Source organism: Bufo bufo, chromosome 6, assembly GCF_905171765.1.
Source record: "Bufo bufo chromosome 6, aBufBuf1.1, whole genome shotgun sequence".
In the NCBI taxonomy this organism is placed as follows: domain Eukaryota; kingdom Metazoa; phylum Chordata; class Amphibia; order Anura; family Bufonidae; genus Bufo; species Bufo bufo.
Window position 1 is genome coordinate 286,923,948 of NC_053394.1, and position 17,646 is coordinate 286,941,593.

General features: G+C 45.4%; 1 protein-coding gene across 7 annotated transcripts in view; it reads right to left on the reverse strand.

Annotated features, from left to right (window-relative positions):
• Nucleotides 1-11,289, reverse strand: part of GRN (granulin precursor) — a 29,571-nt gene extending 18,282 nt beyond the window's left edge. For 2 of the 7 annotated variants that reach the window (XM_040438646.1, XM_040438641.1), the window contains exons 1-5: nt 11,147-11,287; nt 2,266-2,407; nt 1,070-1,195; nt 473-551; nt 284-393 (exon numbers count right to left, since the gene is read on the reverse strand). In XM_040438646.1, the coding sequence (XP_040294580.1) occupies nt 284-393; nt 473-551; nt 1,070-1,195; nt 2,266-2,406 (456 nt within the window). In that variant the 5' untranslated portion in view covers nt 2,407; nt 11,147-11,287. Of the gene's footprint in view, nt 1-283; nt 394-472; nt 552-1,069; nt 1,196-2,265; nt 2,408-11,146 lie in introns of all 7 variants that reach the window. The other 5 variants (XM_040438643.1, XM_040438640.1, XM_040438644.1 and 2 more) reach the window with 3 other exon arrangements.
• Nucleotides 11,290-17,646: the final 6,357 nt, after the last annotated feature.

A 17,646-nucleotide genomic window follows, 5' to 3' on the forward strand; every position in this document is an offset into this window, starting at 1 on the left:
TAAAAGTTAGTAAAAAAAAAAAAAAAGTATAAATGAAAAAGAAAGATTTACAAAAAAAACAAAAAAACTCTATATCGGTCGATCCCTAATACAAAGACTTGCCTGTATCCAACTACAGGAAAGATTTCAATCCTGGGCTATGCTACTAAACAGCTATGTTACCAATTCAGCCTATAAAACTGAACGCCCATGAACGCTGTCAACCTGGACCATATGGTCTTCACTGATGTGGACAGGTAGCTTCTCAGTAGCCATCTGAAAACAAGTCACCCGTCCACCTCACCTGTGGGATAGGACAGCAGCCCCAGCTTTGGTCGGCCATCTGACAACAGGTTGCATCATTTGGACACTCTGAGCTTCCATCAGGGCAGACGATGGCTGATACGTTTGAAGCTAAAAGAACAAGCAGATTGATTAGCTGATGCAGAGGAGCTGTGCATGGAGTAGTAATTAAGATTTTTTCGTTTTTTACCTGGGAAACAAGAATGACCATCTTCAGAGCAATGGCTGCCTGAGGGACAGCAGTGATGTCCATCCTGGCAAGATGTTCCCTGGTCACACAGACATAATGTCAGTTAAGATGGCATGGGGTCTCCAGTTAGTAAGAATTAAATGGACACTCCAGGAAAAACGGATACACAGTGCAACACTAGTGCAAAGCCCAAATAGGTGGTGCAGGACTACTTTGTGTTCTTCATATCAGTCACAATTTTTTCCTGGGGAGTCCTTTCACATGTTGCATTGTAGCCAAAGGGTTTATCCCATTAAAGAATGTGTATCTGCTATCCACAAGACAGGTGATAAATATCAGATCACTGGGGGACCCAACTGCAGGGACACCTCCCAAGCTCCAAAGAATGGAGGACCCCTACATCAGTTCACTTTTATAGGATTGATGGAGTGCACCATCTACACCAGTACCATGGAAGTGATGTTACTGCCCTTCCATTCAAAGAGGGGACTCTTAGGCTTGTTCTGCCCATCCTCCACTTATCTGACAATCACCACCTACAGTAAATATTAATGCTCCACAGCTACAGGCATACACAGAACCTGCAAAATTTCTTACCTGGGTAAAAGGACAGCAGGCAGATCCTCCCTGTGGTGTGCCAACACAGGAATATTCCTCAGGACAACCCTTATCCGCAGAGCACAAAACCCCAGAAGTAATCATTGGGAGGGAATGAGACATGACCTGATGCAGTGAAAAATATAACGATCATTATGGATAGAACTGGTTGGGTCGCTGCTGATCATTTACCCATAACAATGATGAAGTTCAGTCATGCTTAATGTTCCAGTTATCAGGCCAGAAGAACAGGCTAGACAGTCCTGGAAGGATGGCAATCTTCAGAAAGTTGCTTTTATTAGGTGCACAGACAAGGTGTTACTTGATAAAGGGGTTGGTGCAACCCTGAAATGTTTTCTGTGCACCTAATAAAACCAACTTTCTGAAAAATATCTGGGAAGATTACACAGAGCTGGAAGGATGGCAGAGTTTATTATTTTATTTTTAACTATGAGGCATCTGTGTCAAGTGCCGGTGTATACCACTCCTGGAGAGGCCGCATGCAGCAGGGTATCCTGTTGTACACTCACCACAAATGCATCTGGGAAGTACCCCCTTGTCATTTGGGGCGCTTCACTTGCCTTTGCAGCTCTGCATATCATGTGTTCTCCTACCTTCCTAAATTTTCCAGTTACCAGGCCAAGCAGTCATACTACAGAGCCACAAGAATTTCCTGTCTAAAATGCCCACCGTGATCTGTGGTTTACTTCTCATTGTTTAAAGGTAGGGGACCACAACCTGCATCTTACCATACTTTTCAGTGTGGCCCCAACTACTTCCAAAGGATAATACCAAGTTTCCAACAGGTGGCGGCTCTATCGCTTCTAAATATATGATAGGTGGTGTTCAAGCAAAGAAACGGTCAATGTGCCGTAACTGTCTCGGATAAGATCCTTTACATCTTATTGTAGTGCGGTCTGACTACATGGCCCTCAATAGAAAATGTTGTGTACTCCTGTGAGTTTTCCTGACATGCTTTGAACTTTAGGTCCTCCTTAAAGAGAAGTTCTATCAAGACCAGGCCATAGTTTCCGATCAGCATGTAGCCAAGGTGGTTTCGTCTGACCTTTTACTTTATCTAGCAGAAAATGCGGACTATGAAATTACAGCAATCCATGATTGAACTACATGTATATCTACAGCTATTGCCATATGGTCATGTCAAGAAGGTTTTGCTCAGAAGAGATCCATCTTACCTCATTCTCTGGACAGCACCCATAGCCTTTCCCATTGGGCAGCTCACAGCACAGAGTTTCCTCACCACACGTGGTCCCATCAGGGCATTGTAGAGCAGCGGCCAAGGCAACCAGCAGCAGGAGTGACCACGGAGGAACCATTCTGCAGTAAAAGAAAGGCATCTCCATCAGGAGTAGTTTCCATTCAGATAAAGATCTGTGGCATATACTTCTACATGGCACCAACACTGCCACTCCAGGGCAGGCAAGGAAGCAAGACATGCTGTGACAGAACAGGGTTTCAGTAGGTCTCATTACTAGGGAGCTTCTGGATGATGCAGAATAGTTCTCTTCCTACCCGAGATCTGAATGCTGAACCAAATAAGAGATTAGGACCAGACGGCGGTTGTTAGCGAGATATCAGATGTGGCTTTGCTGCTATATCTGTCATCTGCTATCTACTTCCTCATTTTCACCTTCACCACTTGTCACTTCCCCTCCCCTCCTTGTGCTAAACCACTGCCACCGCTATCAGCACAATCCATCCCCTATTACATTACTATCGCTGCTCATCTGCTGCACTGATTTTAAGACTAGTACACACGCAAGCATGGCTGCAACAGGCACAGCGGTGCCCATGCCACCATATAGATCATGATACTTTATGCCACCAACTGTCCAGAAAGACTGACTCCAGGAGGAAACTGGAGTCATCTTCTGTAAAGTTAATTGTCCTTAGTTACCAGTGTCTGGGAAAGTTGTGAGATCTTAAAGGGTCTCACCTACAAAACTGGTTTCAAAGTAGGCATACTGCCATGTAGTACACCTTTCTTATATGGGACTTGATCCATGTGCATTTGTTATACAAATTATGTTTTCAGTGCACCGTGGGCAGGGCCAATCTATTTGGTGCAGATGATTAAGGCCTCATGCACACAGTCGTTCGCATTTCTCGGTCCACAGAATACAGATACGGTTTGTCGCATCAGCATTTTAGGCAGACCCTTTGACTTCGATGGGTTGCGATCCACATTTTTGCAGCCAAGTATAGGACATGTCCCATGTCTATCGGATCATCCATGTGTCTTTCTGCATCTATACATCTAGAAAGATACAATATGTCCACAAATTGCAGCCCTGGGACCCAGTGAAGTCAATGGGTCCCCCCCCCCCACACAAAACAAACACTACCTGCTTCTGTATTTTTGCAGATCAGCGATTTGCGAACCACAAATAGATATGGTTGTGTGCATGGGACCAACAGTTCCTGAGACTTCAAAGCTGGTAATAACAGGGGAAGCCAGGTGCTCTGAAAGGGGCATGCTGCCTGCAGTGCACTGAAAACCTTATAAAATTAAAAAGGAGCATTTCTCAGGATCAGGACTGAATTTTCACAAGAGAGGTGTTTGTTATGTTTCAGAGCATCTACCTTACATGGCAGTATGCTTACTTTGAAGACTCCCTTTAAATGTATTCAGTGATACTGCCACATAGCTAGATCTGCTGCTTTGAAGGGAAACTGGAGTATGTCCTCCACTGTATTAATGGTCACCCAGCTATTCTAGAAACCATAAAAAATAAAGCCTCATTACAATACAGCCATTCACTACGGTAAATCTATGTTTGTACCCCTTATTTCTTGCAGATCACAAGCATGAGGCAGATGATTCTATGGGATATGTCAGTGCTACTGGTGACTTATTACATGAGCAGTACAGGAATCTCACATGACTACTCTGCACAGATTCATTGCATAAAGCATTCCATAGGCAGTGTTCGCACCATCAGTGCGTCGCAACGCAGCATGGCAAAATCCAATGGGCTTCATTTATTAAAACTGTCTACTAGGAAAACCTGTGGGGTCATTTATCAGACTGGTGTTAAAGGGGTTGTCCGGGTTCAGGGCTGAATGCAGACATACCCATATTTTCACCCAGGCAGCCCTCTGATATTAGCATCAGGGCATTTTATGCTCAGATGCTCTCCCTTGGCCTGCACAGGGCAAGTTTTTTTTATTTTTTATTATTATATAGTAACACTGCTGGAGGAAGGCTTCCACCCAGCAGCCCTAAGGAGAGCCTGGTAAGTCACTGGATCGCCTAAAAATCTTTGTCCTGTGTGATTCAGCGCAGGGCAAAGGAGAGCAGTGGAGCATGAAATTCTCCAACGCTTGTCAGGTGGGCTGCCTGGGTGAAAATATGGGCATGTCTGGGTTCAGCTCTGAACCCGAACCACCCCTTTAAGTAAAACTGGCTTAGTTGCCCATAGCAACCAGTTTCCAAAGGAGCTGTCAAAAATAGGATTATGATTTGTTGCTATGGGCAACTAATCCAGTTGTACTTTACACCAGTTTAATAAATGACTCCACTGGTCTTCCTACCCATAGAACGTCAAAGTTCTAGAGGCTCTGTCAACAGGATCCACCCCTATACAAGCAGGCATATAGCAGAGCAAAGTGATACACTGTAAAAGGTAGGTGCTGGCATTCAGGAGAAGTTAGCACTTTGAAGCATCAGGAGACAGGCTTAGTTTCAGCATCACTAGTGACGCCCCTGGTGCTCCATACTGATGCCTCCATCCTAATAAACACCCCCTCCCCTTAGATTAGCACCTGAGCACCAGTTACCTAGCATGGCATGCCTTCTGCTACGTGCAAGGCAGTGATGATTAGTGGGACAACTACCACGGATCGCAGTGCCCTGTCAGAGGTCGGGTGCCAACTGATTCTGCTGCCAGCACCCGCCGCCTATATTTGTATTAATGGGCGAGTTATCATTACCTCCGCTCTTGGCGGTGGGAAGGGTTGAGAGACTCCTTCTCCCCTGTGCTGCTGAGGAAAACATTGTGTGCCGAGAGCAGTGTGCGCCATGTTCTCTGATACTAGGCTGTGCAGTCTAGTATCGTAAATGTCAAATCCCAGTATTGAATTGATACAAAAGTATCGATAATGCGATACCTGCTACAACCCTACTAACGACTGTTTCCATAATTGTATTTCAAGGCTATGGAAACCTTAGGGCACTTATTACACTGTACTCATTTTGAGCTAAAAGCCATTTTGGTCAATTGAGCTATTAAAAAAAGATTATATATCCCTTTCTCTGTACAGCGTTGAATGTATTTGCACAGAAGCAGGCACTCCGTTTACACTGTCAGCTGAGCCTCATGTGAAGCCTGAACAACTTATAGCTGTCAGAAAATGGTGACGCAAAAGAAATTTGATTTTTCAAAAGATTTTTTTTTAAAGTAACAAAAAACACACAAATCTGGTATTGCCATAATGGTATTGACCTGCAGAATAGGGACAGTCTTTTTTAGTGACCAGTTAACAGCATATCAAAACCCAAAAAACATGGGATTGTGGATATTTTTCCATTTCAACCCACAAAATTCCCCCTCCATTTTCCAATATAACAGTAAAAGTGGTGCCATAAAAAAATAAAACCCTCAGAGCTATATAAATGGGAAATGAAAAGTTATGGCTCTTGGAATGTGGAGGGAGAAAAAAAATTTAAAATAGCACTATAGAAATTTGGAAAGACACTGAGGAATGGTGGTGGGAGGGGGCAATCTTCATATCTATGCCATCATGGTGGAGTCAGGAAAACAATTACCGGTAAGACCAATTCAGATTTTGCATTTCACCACCATGACCTGATTTCTGGGTTTAGTGACCATCCTCCTTCATCCAACTTCTGTCTGCTGAGGAAGTCTGCCATTTGGTTGAGATCCTTTGAGGTGAACTGAAGTTATTGATTCCACCTTGCCTTCTGCCCGAGAAGATTTTTCCCCAACAAATTTAATAATCTCACCGATTTTGTTCCTTAAGGTAAACCACAGTTGTAATGTTTGAGAATCTTTATATGATCTTCCAGGGTTTCTGATGCCTTTTTAAAGCTTTCCAAACTGCTTAGTTCTTGGTAGTTTGAGGACTGGCTGTTGACTATGTACTCTGGTCAGCAGTGGTGCCTTGCAGCACTGGTGTTCTAGGTTCAAATCGAACCAAGGACAACATCTGCATGAAGTTTGTATGTTCTCCCTGTGTTTGTGTGAGTTTCTGCCGGTTTCTCCCACACTCCAAAGACATACTGAGAGAAGTTAGATTGTGAGCCCCATTGAGGACAGCTTGATGCTAATGTCCATTAAGCACTGCAGAAGGTCAGGGCTATACAAGTGCGTAAAAGAAATTGGAGGGGACGAAAGTGTGTTTAGCTCCATGTTATTCCGCCGTTTTTTGTGATTTTCTGCAGATGAGAGCCGCAGCCCTGCTCTAATAGGCTGGACCGGGCTGTTTAACACTTTACATGCCATGGGCAATAGTGCCCACCACATGTAAAGTTCTGACAGAGGGAGCAGACTCCCTGTCTCCCATCTGCACCCCACAAATGCAATTGCGGGGTGCCTGTGTGTGAAGGCTGGCAGAGGTCAAATTTAGGCCCCAGAGCAGCCTTCAATCTGCGCCTGCTGGTCAATGCTAGAATAGCGTTGCCATTAAAATGCAATCAAAATACTGTCTGTTATAGTCCCCTCCCATTGTGGGACTATTAAGTGTTAAAAAAAAAAAAAAAGCCATAGAATTTTGCTATTAAAAGGTGCTTTTCAATGAAACACCCCCCCTTTTCCCCCATATGTTTGGTATTGCTGCATCCGTAACGACCTGGACTACATAAATATAACAAATTATCCCCTACGGTGAACGCTGTAAAAAAAAAAAAGTAACGAGCAATTGTCTTTATTCTTAGTTTTCACTGAAAAAAGTGATCAAAAAGCACCATTTACTCCAAAATGATACCAATGAAAAATACAAGTTGTACCACAAAAATCAAGCCCTCAACTCCATAGGAAAGTTATGGGTCATGGGAAGTGGCAATGCAAAAACCTCTTAAAAAATAAAGGGTTTTATTGCAAAAAAAAAGTAGTAAAACACCACATGTATTTGGCATCACTAATCGCACTGACCAAGAATAAAGCTTTTTTTTTCCGAAAAATGAACGGTGTAAAATTTATAATGTAAACGCAGTGGCCGTATTGCTGTTTTTCGCACGCCATCTCCCTCACAGAAAGTTAATAAAAGTTAATCAGAAAGTTGTGTACCCCAAAATGGCGCCATTAAAAACTACAACTTGTCCCACAAAAAACAAGCCCTCATTAAGCTATATAGACAATAGAAAAGTTATAGCTCTTGGAACGCAACAATTAAAGAAAAACAGTTGGTCAGTAAGGCCCAAAACAGGCTGTCACTAAGGGGTTAAGTGTCTAGTTTTATTCTGTGTCTCCTTAGGCTACTTTCACACTTGCAGCGGAGTGATCGGGCAAGCAGTTTTGTCGCCAGAACTGCCGGATCAGGCTATCTGCATGCAAACTGACAGCATTTGTAGACTGATCCGATCACTCACAAATGTATTGCAAGAATGGATCCGTCTGTTTATCATACGGACAAACGTATCCATTTCTATTTTTACCGAAGGACGGATCCGGCATTGGCATTTTTAATGCCGGATCCAGCACCAATACATCTCAGTGTAAATTAATGCCAGATCCGGCATTCCGGCAACTGATCTGGAATTTTGGACGGAGAGAATACAGCAGCATGCTGCGGTATTTCCTCCGTCCAAAACGTGACTGAACTGAAGACATCCTGAACGGATTTCTCTCCATTCAGAATGCCTGGGGATGAAACTGATCCGTTCTTTCCCGGTATTGAGCCCCTAGGACGAAACTCCGTGCCGGAAAAGAAAAAAAAGCTAGTGTGGAAGTAGGAGAGCTCTGAACCCAGACCTGACATGGCCACCCACACAGACCTCAGATCAGATGCACCATGGCAGATTCCCAAGGGTTTTTAAAGATGGACGCCGAGAGTCATCTTCTCCATGTCCATGTTTCTGGGCATTGCCGCTCCATTCCACCCCGAATGTGACGTCAGCTCCGTATGAAGGCAGAAGTAAATGGGCGCTGCTACTAGCTTATCCCACTCAGGGAAAGGCAGTACGTTGAAGCATATGGACCAGGCACAAGACCATGGATTTGCCACAGATCAGCTTTGGTACCAAGACCGCCGGCGAGCAGGGGACTCATTTTTAACTGTGTATTTAATTGTCACTTTTTGTAGGGAACTCGAACTTATCTGGTCACTGGTAAAATACTTCTGCAGGGTACTGTATTTTCCGCATATTACACAGTTTGCCTATTAAAGGGGTCTAATCTGCTTCTGTACATGGCCACCCAGGGGGCAAATGTTAGGCCTTGGTTGCTATTGTGTCATGCAGAAAGGGGGAGGGGGGAATTGTATACTGAGAGAACCAGATCACTCTGAACCACTTAGATGACACGGTCACTATTGACTGCAGTATCTAACAAAGGTGTTAAGCTGGGATCAGAGCCAAAGTAGACTATGGCAGCAGGAGCCTGGCTATATTACAGCTGGCTCCCTCTGGATGGTGTGGCTCAACTCCTGACATCCATGTAGGGTACTGGATGGTCAGTACCAGTCCTCCACACCATATAACACTGGCTTGTGTGGTTTTTCTAGTGCTGAAAAATAAATGGATGTCGGGAAATGAGGGAAAAACATGCTGCTGTGATTTCAGGCACTGTGCCCACCACCTTAGGCAGGTTAGAATTCGTATCAACGACCAGGCTCGGACTGGCCCACAGGGGTATCCCCCGGTGGGCCCCTAGTCTCCCAACCCCTGCACAAGTGGCACATAACACATTAGATTTAGTACACTACATATATTCAATGTACAGCACCTCAACCAGCTTATGTTCATATAAAAAAAATATTAGATTTATTATATTTGAATGTATCCATACAGTTGGCCCACAAAATAAAATTTTACTGGTGGTCCCTAGGTACCCCAGTCCGACACTGTCAACGACACCATGGTGTCAGGTTTATTAGTACAGTACTCGGCGGCTCCGATGTAGTCTCAGTCCAGCAGAGTGCAGCGAGTCATTTTGATATAGCCTGTAAAGTTGCACATGGACTCTGAACAGCAGCCTGTATTCTGCAGATTAATGAGGTTACAAGATTGTGACATTTCCTGCTGCTGAAATTCAGTGTTCGACACTTGTAGTGTCAACCTTGCTAGGGACAGCGCCCATCCAATATGGGTACCCCTATACGTCTCTAAAATTCCGTTACGCCTTACAGCACCATGTCTAACAAGTTCCCATTACACTGCTCGCAGATCTCCATCTTGGACACATGTCAAGTTTTAAAATTCCACTGTCATCTAAACAAGCACGTCTCCCGCCTCCAGCTCGTTTTTATGACCCATGGACAAGCACAATTGAGACAAGGCAGACTTCTGCAAAACACCATCAACCAGTGGCAGTCTACATGTCACAGGCAAGGTGCCAGAAACCAGCCATGATGAGGAAGTGAAAGAAAACCGGGAACTGAGTCACCGCACCTCGCCTGCTGGAAATCCCCACCAACACCCAGACCTACCGTAGCTCTAATCAGTGGCACTACAGCTCCCAGCATGATCCCTGGGACCATCACCCTTCTCTCCCAGCCTCCTGAACAGCAAATCTACTGCTCTACACAGGGATGGTAGACTGCATAACTAGTAAAGTCAGGACCAAGAACCAAGGGGGGTCCAGGTCTTGAAAGGGACCCTACTAAACTAGTGGATGCAATTACACCCACTAAATGCCCAATGCTCCAGGAGGGCGAGGAGAAACCTTACCACAGATCTGTCATACAGTTTTCAGCCCACATGCTGCACACGACAGGGATTATTCACATCAATAGAAAAATTCCCACCATAGAAATAAGTTTCAGGTAAGTTCATTTGGGTGGAGTAGGGAATTAGCCACTGAATGGAGGCAGCTCAAACCACAGCAGAAGTCTGAAGGCCAGCATCACCATCAGGGCCGGTGCAAGGATTTTTGCAAACACAAGCGAAGCTACATTTTGGCCCCCCCCCTCCCGGTATCTTCTCTCTGCTTCAGACAACCACTGGTTTGAGGACCATATTTTTCACCCTCTAAGACACACCTAGGTTTTAGAGGAGGATAATAAGAAAAAAATATTTCCCATTACACCTCAGGTCAGACCAGCAATCAGACCCCAATGTTAAGACCTCAGCTCACAGCCCCCCCATGTCAGACATCATGCCACCATGTCAGCCATTAGCCCCCCATTTCAGCCATCAGCCCCTATACATCATGCCCCCATGTCAGCCATCAGCCCCCCCCCCCCATGTCAAATCACCCCCCTATGTCACATCAGCCCTCCATGTCACATTTCTCCCCCTCCAGGTCACATTTTTCTGCCTTCCCCCAGGGTGCACCCTAAGGCAGCCGCTTGGTCTGCCTTATGGTAGCACCGGCCCTGATCACCATAGAACACATCATGGGAACACAGCCTTAGTATGCTAGCCATTTCTTACCAGATCACTAGGAAAGCTTGGCACCCAGCACTGCCCACAGACTGACCAGTTCCTGCTAGGACTACTCCCAAACAAGGTACCACCAAGCTTTCCCAGACACCTGAACAGCAAAGCCACCTTCGTGTAGGGACCTGGATATTATTGTACAAGGAGGAAAGCAGGGTGCCAACCCCTATGGGGGGCTCCAACAGCCATGTCACCCAGACATCCGAAGCCACCCGTACAGACATCTGAGAAAGTGCAGCACATGTATGAGACACATATGTAGCAGAGCTGGAACCCAGGCATTCATTACCAAGCACTGCTTGATAACTGAGGCATGCCACTGACTAAGTGCAGGTAAACAGCACTGTAGCAGATTCACCTGCAGTCCTAAGATGTGCCAAACCCAGCTCTACCGAACCTGTGGGCGAGAAGGAAACAGGAGACACATCTGAACAGAGCGCTGAAGGGAAGACGACTGCTGCACTAACACATAAAGCAGCGGTGATGCGGCTCCTCACCTGTCTGCAGCCTCAGGGTCTCTGCCGAACCTTCCACCAGTTGACCTCTTATCCTCAAACGCTCCGCCCACCCGGCAATCCTATTGGCTGACAGTCCTGTAGTTCTCGGAGGCACTTTCTCAGTCACAAGCTTCAGCCAGCACGTGATCCAGCACGTCACGTGACCAAGCTAAAGGGGAAGGGTGAGGGGGGTTATTACTCAGCGGTCTGCTGCTTGTGGCTCCCGGGCCATCATTGGGAACTGCAGGTGGGGAGCCACGGACGGCAGACTACAAGGCTGCACAATTTACTGTCACTGGGAGGGCCATTAAAGAAAAACCAGCCATCACGTTGTGGGAATGTAGCCTAGGCAGCCATAACTTTTTTGTTTTGTCACCAGGCTGTACAAGGTCCAGTTTTATGTGACATGGGTTGGCACCCGGCCGGTATTTTAGTGGCCATGGTAATTTAACAGGACTGCGACTAATTAGCGCTTCCATTGCGGAGCGTTCATTAGTGCAGCCTTTACCCCCCCCCTGTAATTATAAAAAAAACACTCACCTCCTCCATTTGCTCGTGCTGCTGACTGGATGTGCAGAACAGGACCTGAGAGACGACATCGCGCTGGAGCGCAGGTCATTATTCTAACTGGGGGCACTAATGGGGGCATTATTTTAACGGGGCAATAATGAGGGCATTATTCTTGCAGGGGGCACTAATGGGGGCATTAATTCTGGGGTGCACTCATGGGGGCATTACTATTACTGGAGGGCAGTAATGTGGACAGTATTAATTCTGGGGGGGGGCATTAATATTATTGGGAGCCACAGTATGATAGCGACTTAACACCCCATGTTAAGCCATGCCCCCATAGCCTCACCCCTTTGGGGGGGTGGCTAAGGCTACATGCACGCGACAGTTGTTTTTCTCTGCGTCCGTTCCGTTTTTTTGGGGCTGATCGGATGGTTACCTATGCATTTCTATGGAGCCGTTAAAATTGCGGTGTAGTCAACCATGTAGTCAACCATCTTTTCCGCGTCCGCTGTCCGTGTGTACCGTCCGCAAAAAAAGTATTGCATGTCCTGTTCTTGTCCGCAATAAACGCGGAAGCCATCCGTATGTCATCCGCATCCGTTTTTTTTGTGGATGGTTGCTGGGAAACCTGTATATATAAAATTTCAAGAATTCCAGCCTTCAGGTTTTTTTTGCGGTCCGCAAAAAAACAAAAAACTGAAGACACACGGAAACACAACCTACAAAATTTGCAGACAAACGGAACGGATGTGGATGTAAAAAAAACAGGAACACGGATCCGCTATTAGCGAACCGCAACAAACAACTGTCGTGTGCATGTAGCCTTAACGTGGCCGGTATTTTTTGTTGGGAAGGTGGCAAACCTATATGTGACAGAAATTGCGTTTTGTTTTTTTTTTGTGCTGTTTGTGGGTACATATTCTATTTTGCAAATATAAAAAGGCGATATTTGCCATTGCTTTTTGACTTTATTGTTTAGACCAGGGATCAGCAACCTTCGTCACTACAGCTGTTGTGAAACTACAATTCCCAGCATTTATTTCTATTTCTGAGAGCAAAGGAAGTATGCATGCTGGGAGTTGTAGTTTCACAACAGCTGGAGTGGCGGAGGTTGCCGACCCCTGGTCTAGACTGTATGTCATATGTACAGTCTAACCAGTCAGTTGAGGTGTCCAGGGTATTTCAGTCATGTAGATACCTAAAAAGTTTTTTTTTTTTTTGCTTTTACGTAGTATGTGCAATACAATTTATGGAAACTAATTACTTATTTTTTATTTTGCAACCTTTGTTTTCTTTTTTTTTTAAATTATATTTTCTTGCTTTTTTCTGTAATCCCATTAATGAATTAGGATACTCCTGTATTCTAACATATTGGGGGGCTATATATCAGAACTGGTGGAAAGTAGAACTGGCTTAGTTGCTCATAGCAACCAATCAGATTCTACTTTTCATTTTTCACAGCTCCTTTGGAAAGGTGGAATCTGATTAGTTGCTATGGGCAACTAAGGCATTTTTTCTTTCCAGCAGTTTTGATAAATCTCCCCAGTTCTGCTCTGTCTGTATGGCACAGGCTGTGGTTAGGGCTAGAGACGTGTGAATCAATTTGCCTCATCAACAAGACTTGATGGTGAAGATGCTCCCACTGCCCGACAAGCATACAGTGAGGGGTCAGAGTGTTGCTTGAAAGGAGGGGTGAGTAACAAAAGGCCATGTTGGTGAACGACAATGTTTAGGCTACTTTCACACTACTGTTTTTGCTGGATCTGGCAGAGTTCAGCAAAAACGCTTCCGTTACTGATAATACAACCATCTGCATCCGTTATGAACAGATCCGGTTGTATTATCTTTAACATAGCCAAAAAGGATCCGTCATGAACTCCATTGAAAGGCAATGGGGACCGGATCCTTTTTTTCTATTCTGTCAGATTGTGTCAGAGAAAACGGATCCGTCCCCATTGACTTGCATTGTGGGTCATGAAGTATCCGTCTTGCTCTGCATCTCACGATGGAAAGAAAACCGTAGCTTGCTGCGGTTTGCTCTCTGGTATGGGAATGCATCCAAACGGAACGGAATGCATTTTGGAGCGTTCCGTTCAGTTCCGTTTTGTCCCCATTGACAACGAATGGGGACAAAAAGGAAGCGTTTTTTCCCGGTATTGAGACCCTATGACGGATCTCAATACCGGAAAATAGAAAATCTAGTGTGATAGTAGCCTTAGGCTACTTTCACACTAGCATTTTTTGCGGATCTGTCATGGATCTGCAAAAACGCTTCTGTTACAATAATACAACCGCATGCATCCGTCGTGAACGGATCCGGTTGTATTATGTCTTATATAGCCAAGACGGATCCGTCATGAACACCATTAAAAGTCAATGGGGGACGGATCAGTTTTCTATTGTGTCAGAGAAAACGGATCCGTCCCCATTGACTTAAATTGTGTGTCAGGACGGATCCGTCTTGCTCTGGACCACATCGCGGACAGAAAAACGCTGCTTGCAGCGTTCTGTCCGCGATGGGGACCCAACCAAATGGGATGGAATGCATTTTGGTGCATTCCGTTTCGTTCAGTTCAGTTTTGTCCCCATTGACAATGAATGGGGACAAAACTAAAGCGTTTTCTTCCGCTATTGAGATCCTGTGACGGATCTCAGTAGCGGAAATGAAAACGCAGATGTGAAAGTAGCCTTAGATGGTGTGCTACGTATTGGCCAATATTGACACAACTCATAGAATAGTATGGTGGTGGTTGGAAGAAAACCTTTACAATGATGTCATGGTGCAGTAGAAAGTGTTTAATACACTTAAATATAAAAATTCTGATCTTTCACCAAAATAAAATAAAAAAAATCCATATCATGGATATCGCTATATTTTCCCTGTACGGCAAACGGCGAAACTGAAAAACGTCAAAATGTTTTGGTCGCTTCATTTACCACAAAAAATTTAAAAGTGATCAAAAAGTCGTACACGGGGCGGATCCTGGCCGCAGAAGCAGATGGCAGCATGAAGCTGTAGCTCCTCTGCACCCAAGCATTGAAAACCCATTTTACACCAAACGACCGGGCCTAACAATGGTGAAGTATGAGAGAGAAAGGGGTCCTGACCTGTCGGACACCATCAGACCCCGAAAAGCCAGTAGTACAAGCAGAAATCTTAAAAAAAAAGAGACTAGCAGGCACCAGGAGCAAGACCCAAGATGGCGGAGGTATCATTACCTGCGTCACACAGCGCTGATGACTCTGAGCCAGAGAGCATGCCTGAGACGGAGAGAGAAGACACTGAAAACACCAATATTTCAAGAGCTTTTCTCACAAAGGCACTAGAGAAAGCGCTCAAACCGATCATAGCCGAACTTTCAGATATAAAGGCAGAAATATCACAAATAGGCAACCGGGTAGAATCTTTGGAGAATATGGCTACAGACATAGTGGCACACTCTTCAGCATTAGCAAATCAACTAGCTGCCCACACGGTAGAAATCAACAGGGCCCTATTCATGATAGAGGACCAAGAAAATCTGAGCAGGAGACGAAATATTCGGATCAAGGGGCTCCCAGAGTTATGGGCCACAGAAGCCCTTCATAAGGTGGTGATGGAACTGTTTGCCGGCCTGGTACGCCAAGAAAGAGCACAATCTATAGTAATTGAGCGCATCCATCGGGTGCTGAGACCACAATCGGAGAGACCGCGGGATGTGATTTGCGGCCTCTTATCATACGTGGATACGGCAAGCATATTATCTGCAGCCAGGGAGAGAAACATAATCTCCTACGAAGGTGCTGACCTAGCGTTCTATCAAGACGTGGCCCCGTCCATGCTGGCAAAAAGACATTTGATTAAACCACTCCTGGACACTCTCCGAAACGCCAAGCTGCCCTACTTGTGGCTTTACCCATTTGGCCTGTCCATACTTAAAAGCGGCAGACGCATCATCATTCACACGCCAGAGGATCTGGCGAAAGCATGGCAGCTACTCAATATACCCCCGGTGGAGGTGCCGTCGTGGCTGCCGGTCCCGCTCAACACTTACCTGCCGGTTCTTCCATGTCTAGAACGATGGAACAGAGCCACCAAATACAAGCCTCAAAAGCATAACAAGCTGGCAGAAAAAACTGCACCGCAATCAACCTGAGACTTCCATGGAAATGATCTGGCTTTGTGATGGCACAAAGAGGTCGGCTGTTGGCGGAGGAAAAGCCGTGGGCGCATGATGCCTCAGAGGTATACGGGGGGCCTCCATGAACTGTGTGGTAGGCATTGCCAAGATGGGAAGGTTAATGCCCTAAGGAGATGGTCTGATCTCGTGGGGTCCCCCCCCTGCTGACTTTGCAGAGCCTGGAGTTGAAAATCTTAGGCGCCATTTCTTTCACGCGCTTTACATTGGGCGACTGTTTAATGTGTTTTTGGTGCTCTTCCCTTCCAAAACCTGCTTTTCTATTTTTTCTTCCTATGTCTATGTTTTCATTAAACACAAAAAGGTATTTCATCTATAGAGGCCCAGGAGGCAAATAGTCTGCTAGGTGATATATAGAAGCAGACGTTAGATCTCAACACATGGAAATTGTTACCAATGGCTATATCTCAGATGCATTTTATGTAGTTATGACAACCAAGTTTTTCCCGGTTCGTTGGTTATTTTACTGTTCTTTCTCTCATTGTTAATTTGCTCACCCTAGACCACAACTCCTCCTCCCCCACCGCCGATATAATTAGTGGAGTTGACATATATTAACTAATCACTCAAGGGTTTATTCGGCCCTAGGCTTTTGGGGAGTTCTGGGAACCGGACAGAGGTCTTTTCAGCCCGCTCTCGACTTCCCGTAAAAACTCCACTTTGATTTAGCTTAATCCAAAGACTTACTGTTTTTCCTCTCCCCATCCTTTACCCTTACATCCTTCACTCCCCCCCCCCCCCCTTTTCTTTAGTTCTTAGTATCTCTCAAGACGCCAGATTTTCTGACCCTGCTAGATTATATCTAAGCCCAGAGCAAGTGTTGCTGTGTTTGTGTGGGAGAGAGCATATTGTTAAAGATGCACATGGCGGACATATCGATCGCCACTTTTAATGTAAAGGGCATGAATTCCCCTAATAAAAGAGATCAATTAGCACTCCTGTTACATAAACTCAAATCCCAAATAATCTTTCTTCAAGAGACTCACTTTAAACAAGGGAGGATCCCAAAGGTTTCTCCGTATCCATTTAAACAATGGTACCATAGCTGTCATCCCTCATCTGCGTCCAAGGGAGTGTCCCTAAGTTTTCATCATATGGTTCCCTTCACTCTCCATCAACAGCTATCAGACGCAGAGGGCAGGCTTCTATTATTAAGGGCTCATGCACACGACCGTATGCCCTCCGAGACATACACTCATATGATCTTATGAGTGCAGGACAATAGTCCCACGGGCGGCCCGATGCGCGCAGCATCATAGTAACCTATGATGCTGTGCACACCCGTGCGCACGATGTATGCCGCTCCGGGACATATGGCCCGCTCACGGACCGTATGTCTCGGAGGGCATACGGTCGTGTGCATGAGCCCTTAATGGGACAATAGTCTTACAGAAAATTACCCTAGCAAACTTTTACGCTTCCAAGGTGACCTGGCTATTAAAGGCTTTTGACACCCTAAAGGCTTTTTCCGACAGCCCGGTAGTGTTGGGCACGGACCTTAACCTAGTCCTCAACCCACAAATTGACTCCTCATCAGGAAAATCCCACATCTCCCAAAGACATTTGAATAGGTTACATAGGAATTTACAAGAAATGTACCTCAACGACTTATGGCGCTATCTAAATCCCACTGAGAAGGATTACTCCTTCTATTCCAATCCGCATGCCTCTTTTCAGAGGCCAGACTACATTTTTGTCTCTACATCCCTCTTACCGAACTGCAATAAGGCCAAGATAGGGGTTATCACGATTTAGGACCACGCTCCCTGTTTGACCTCTCTTGCCCTGGCCTCCCTATCCTGCAGGTGC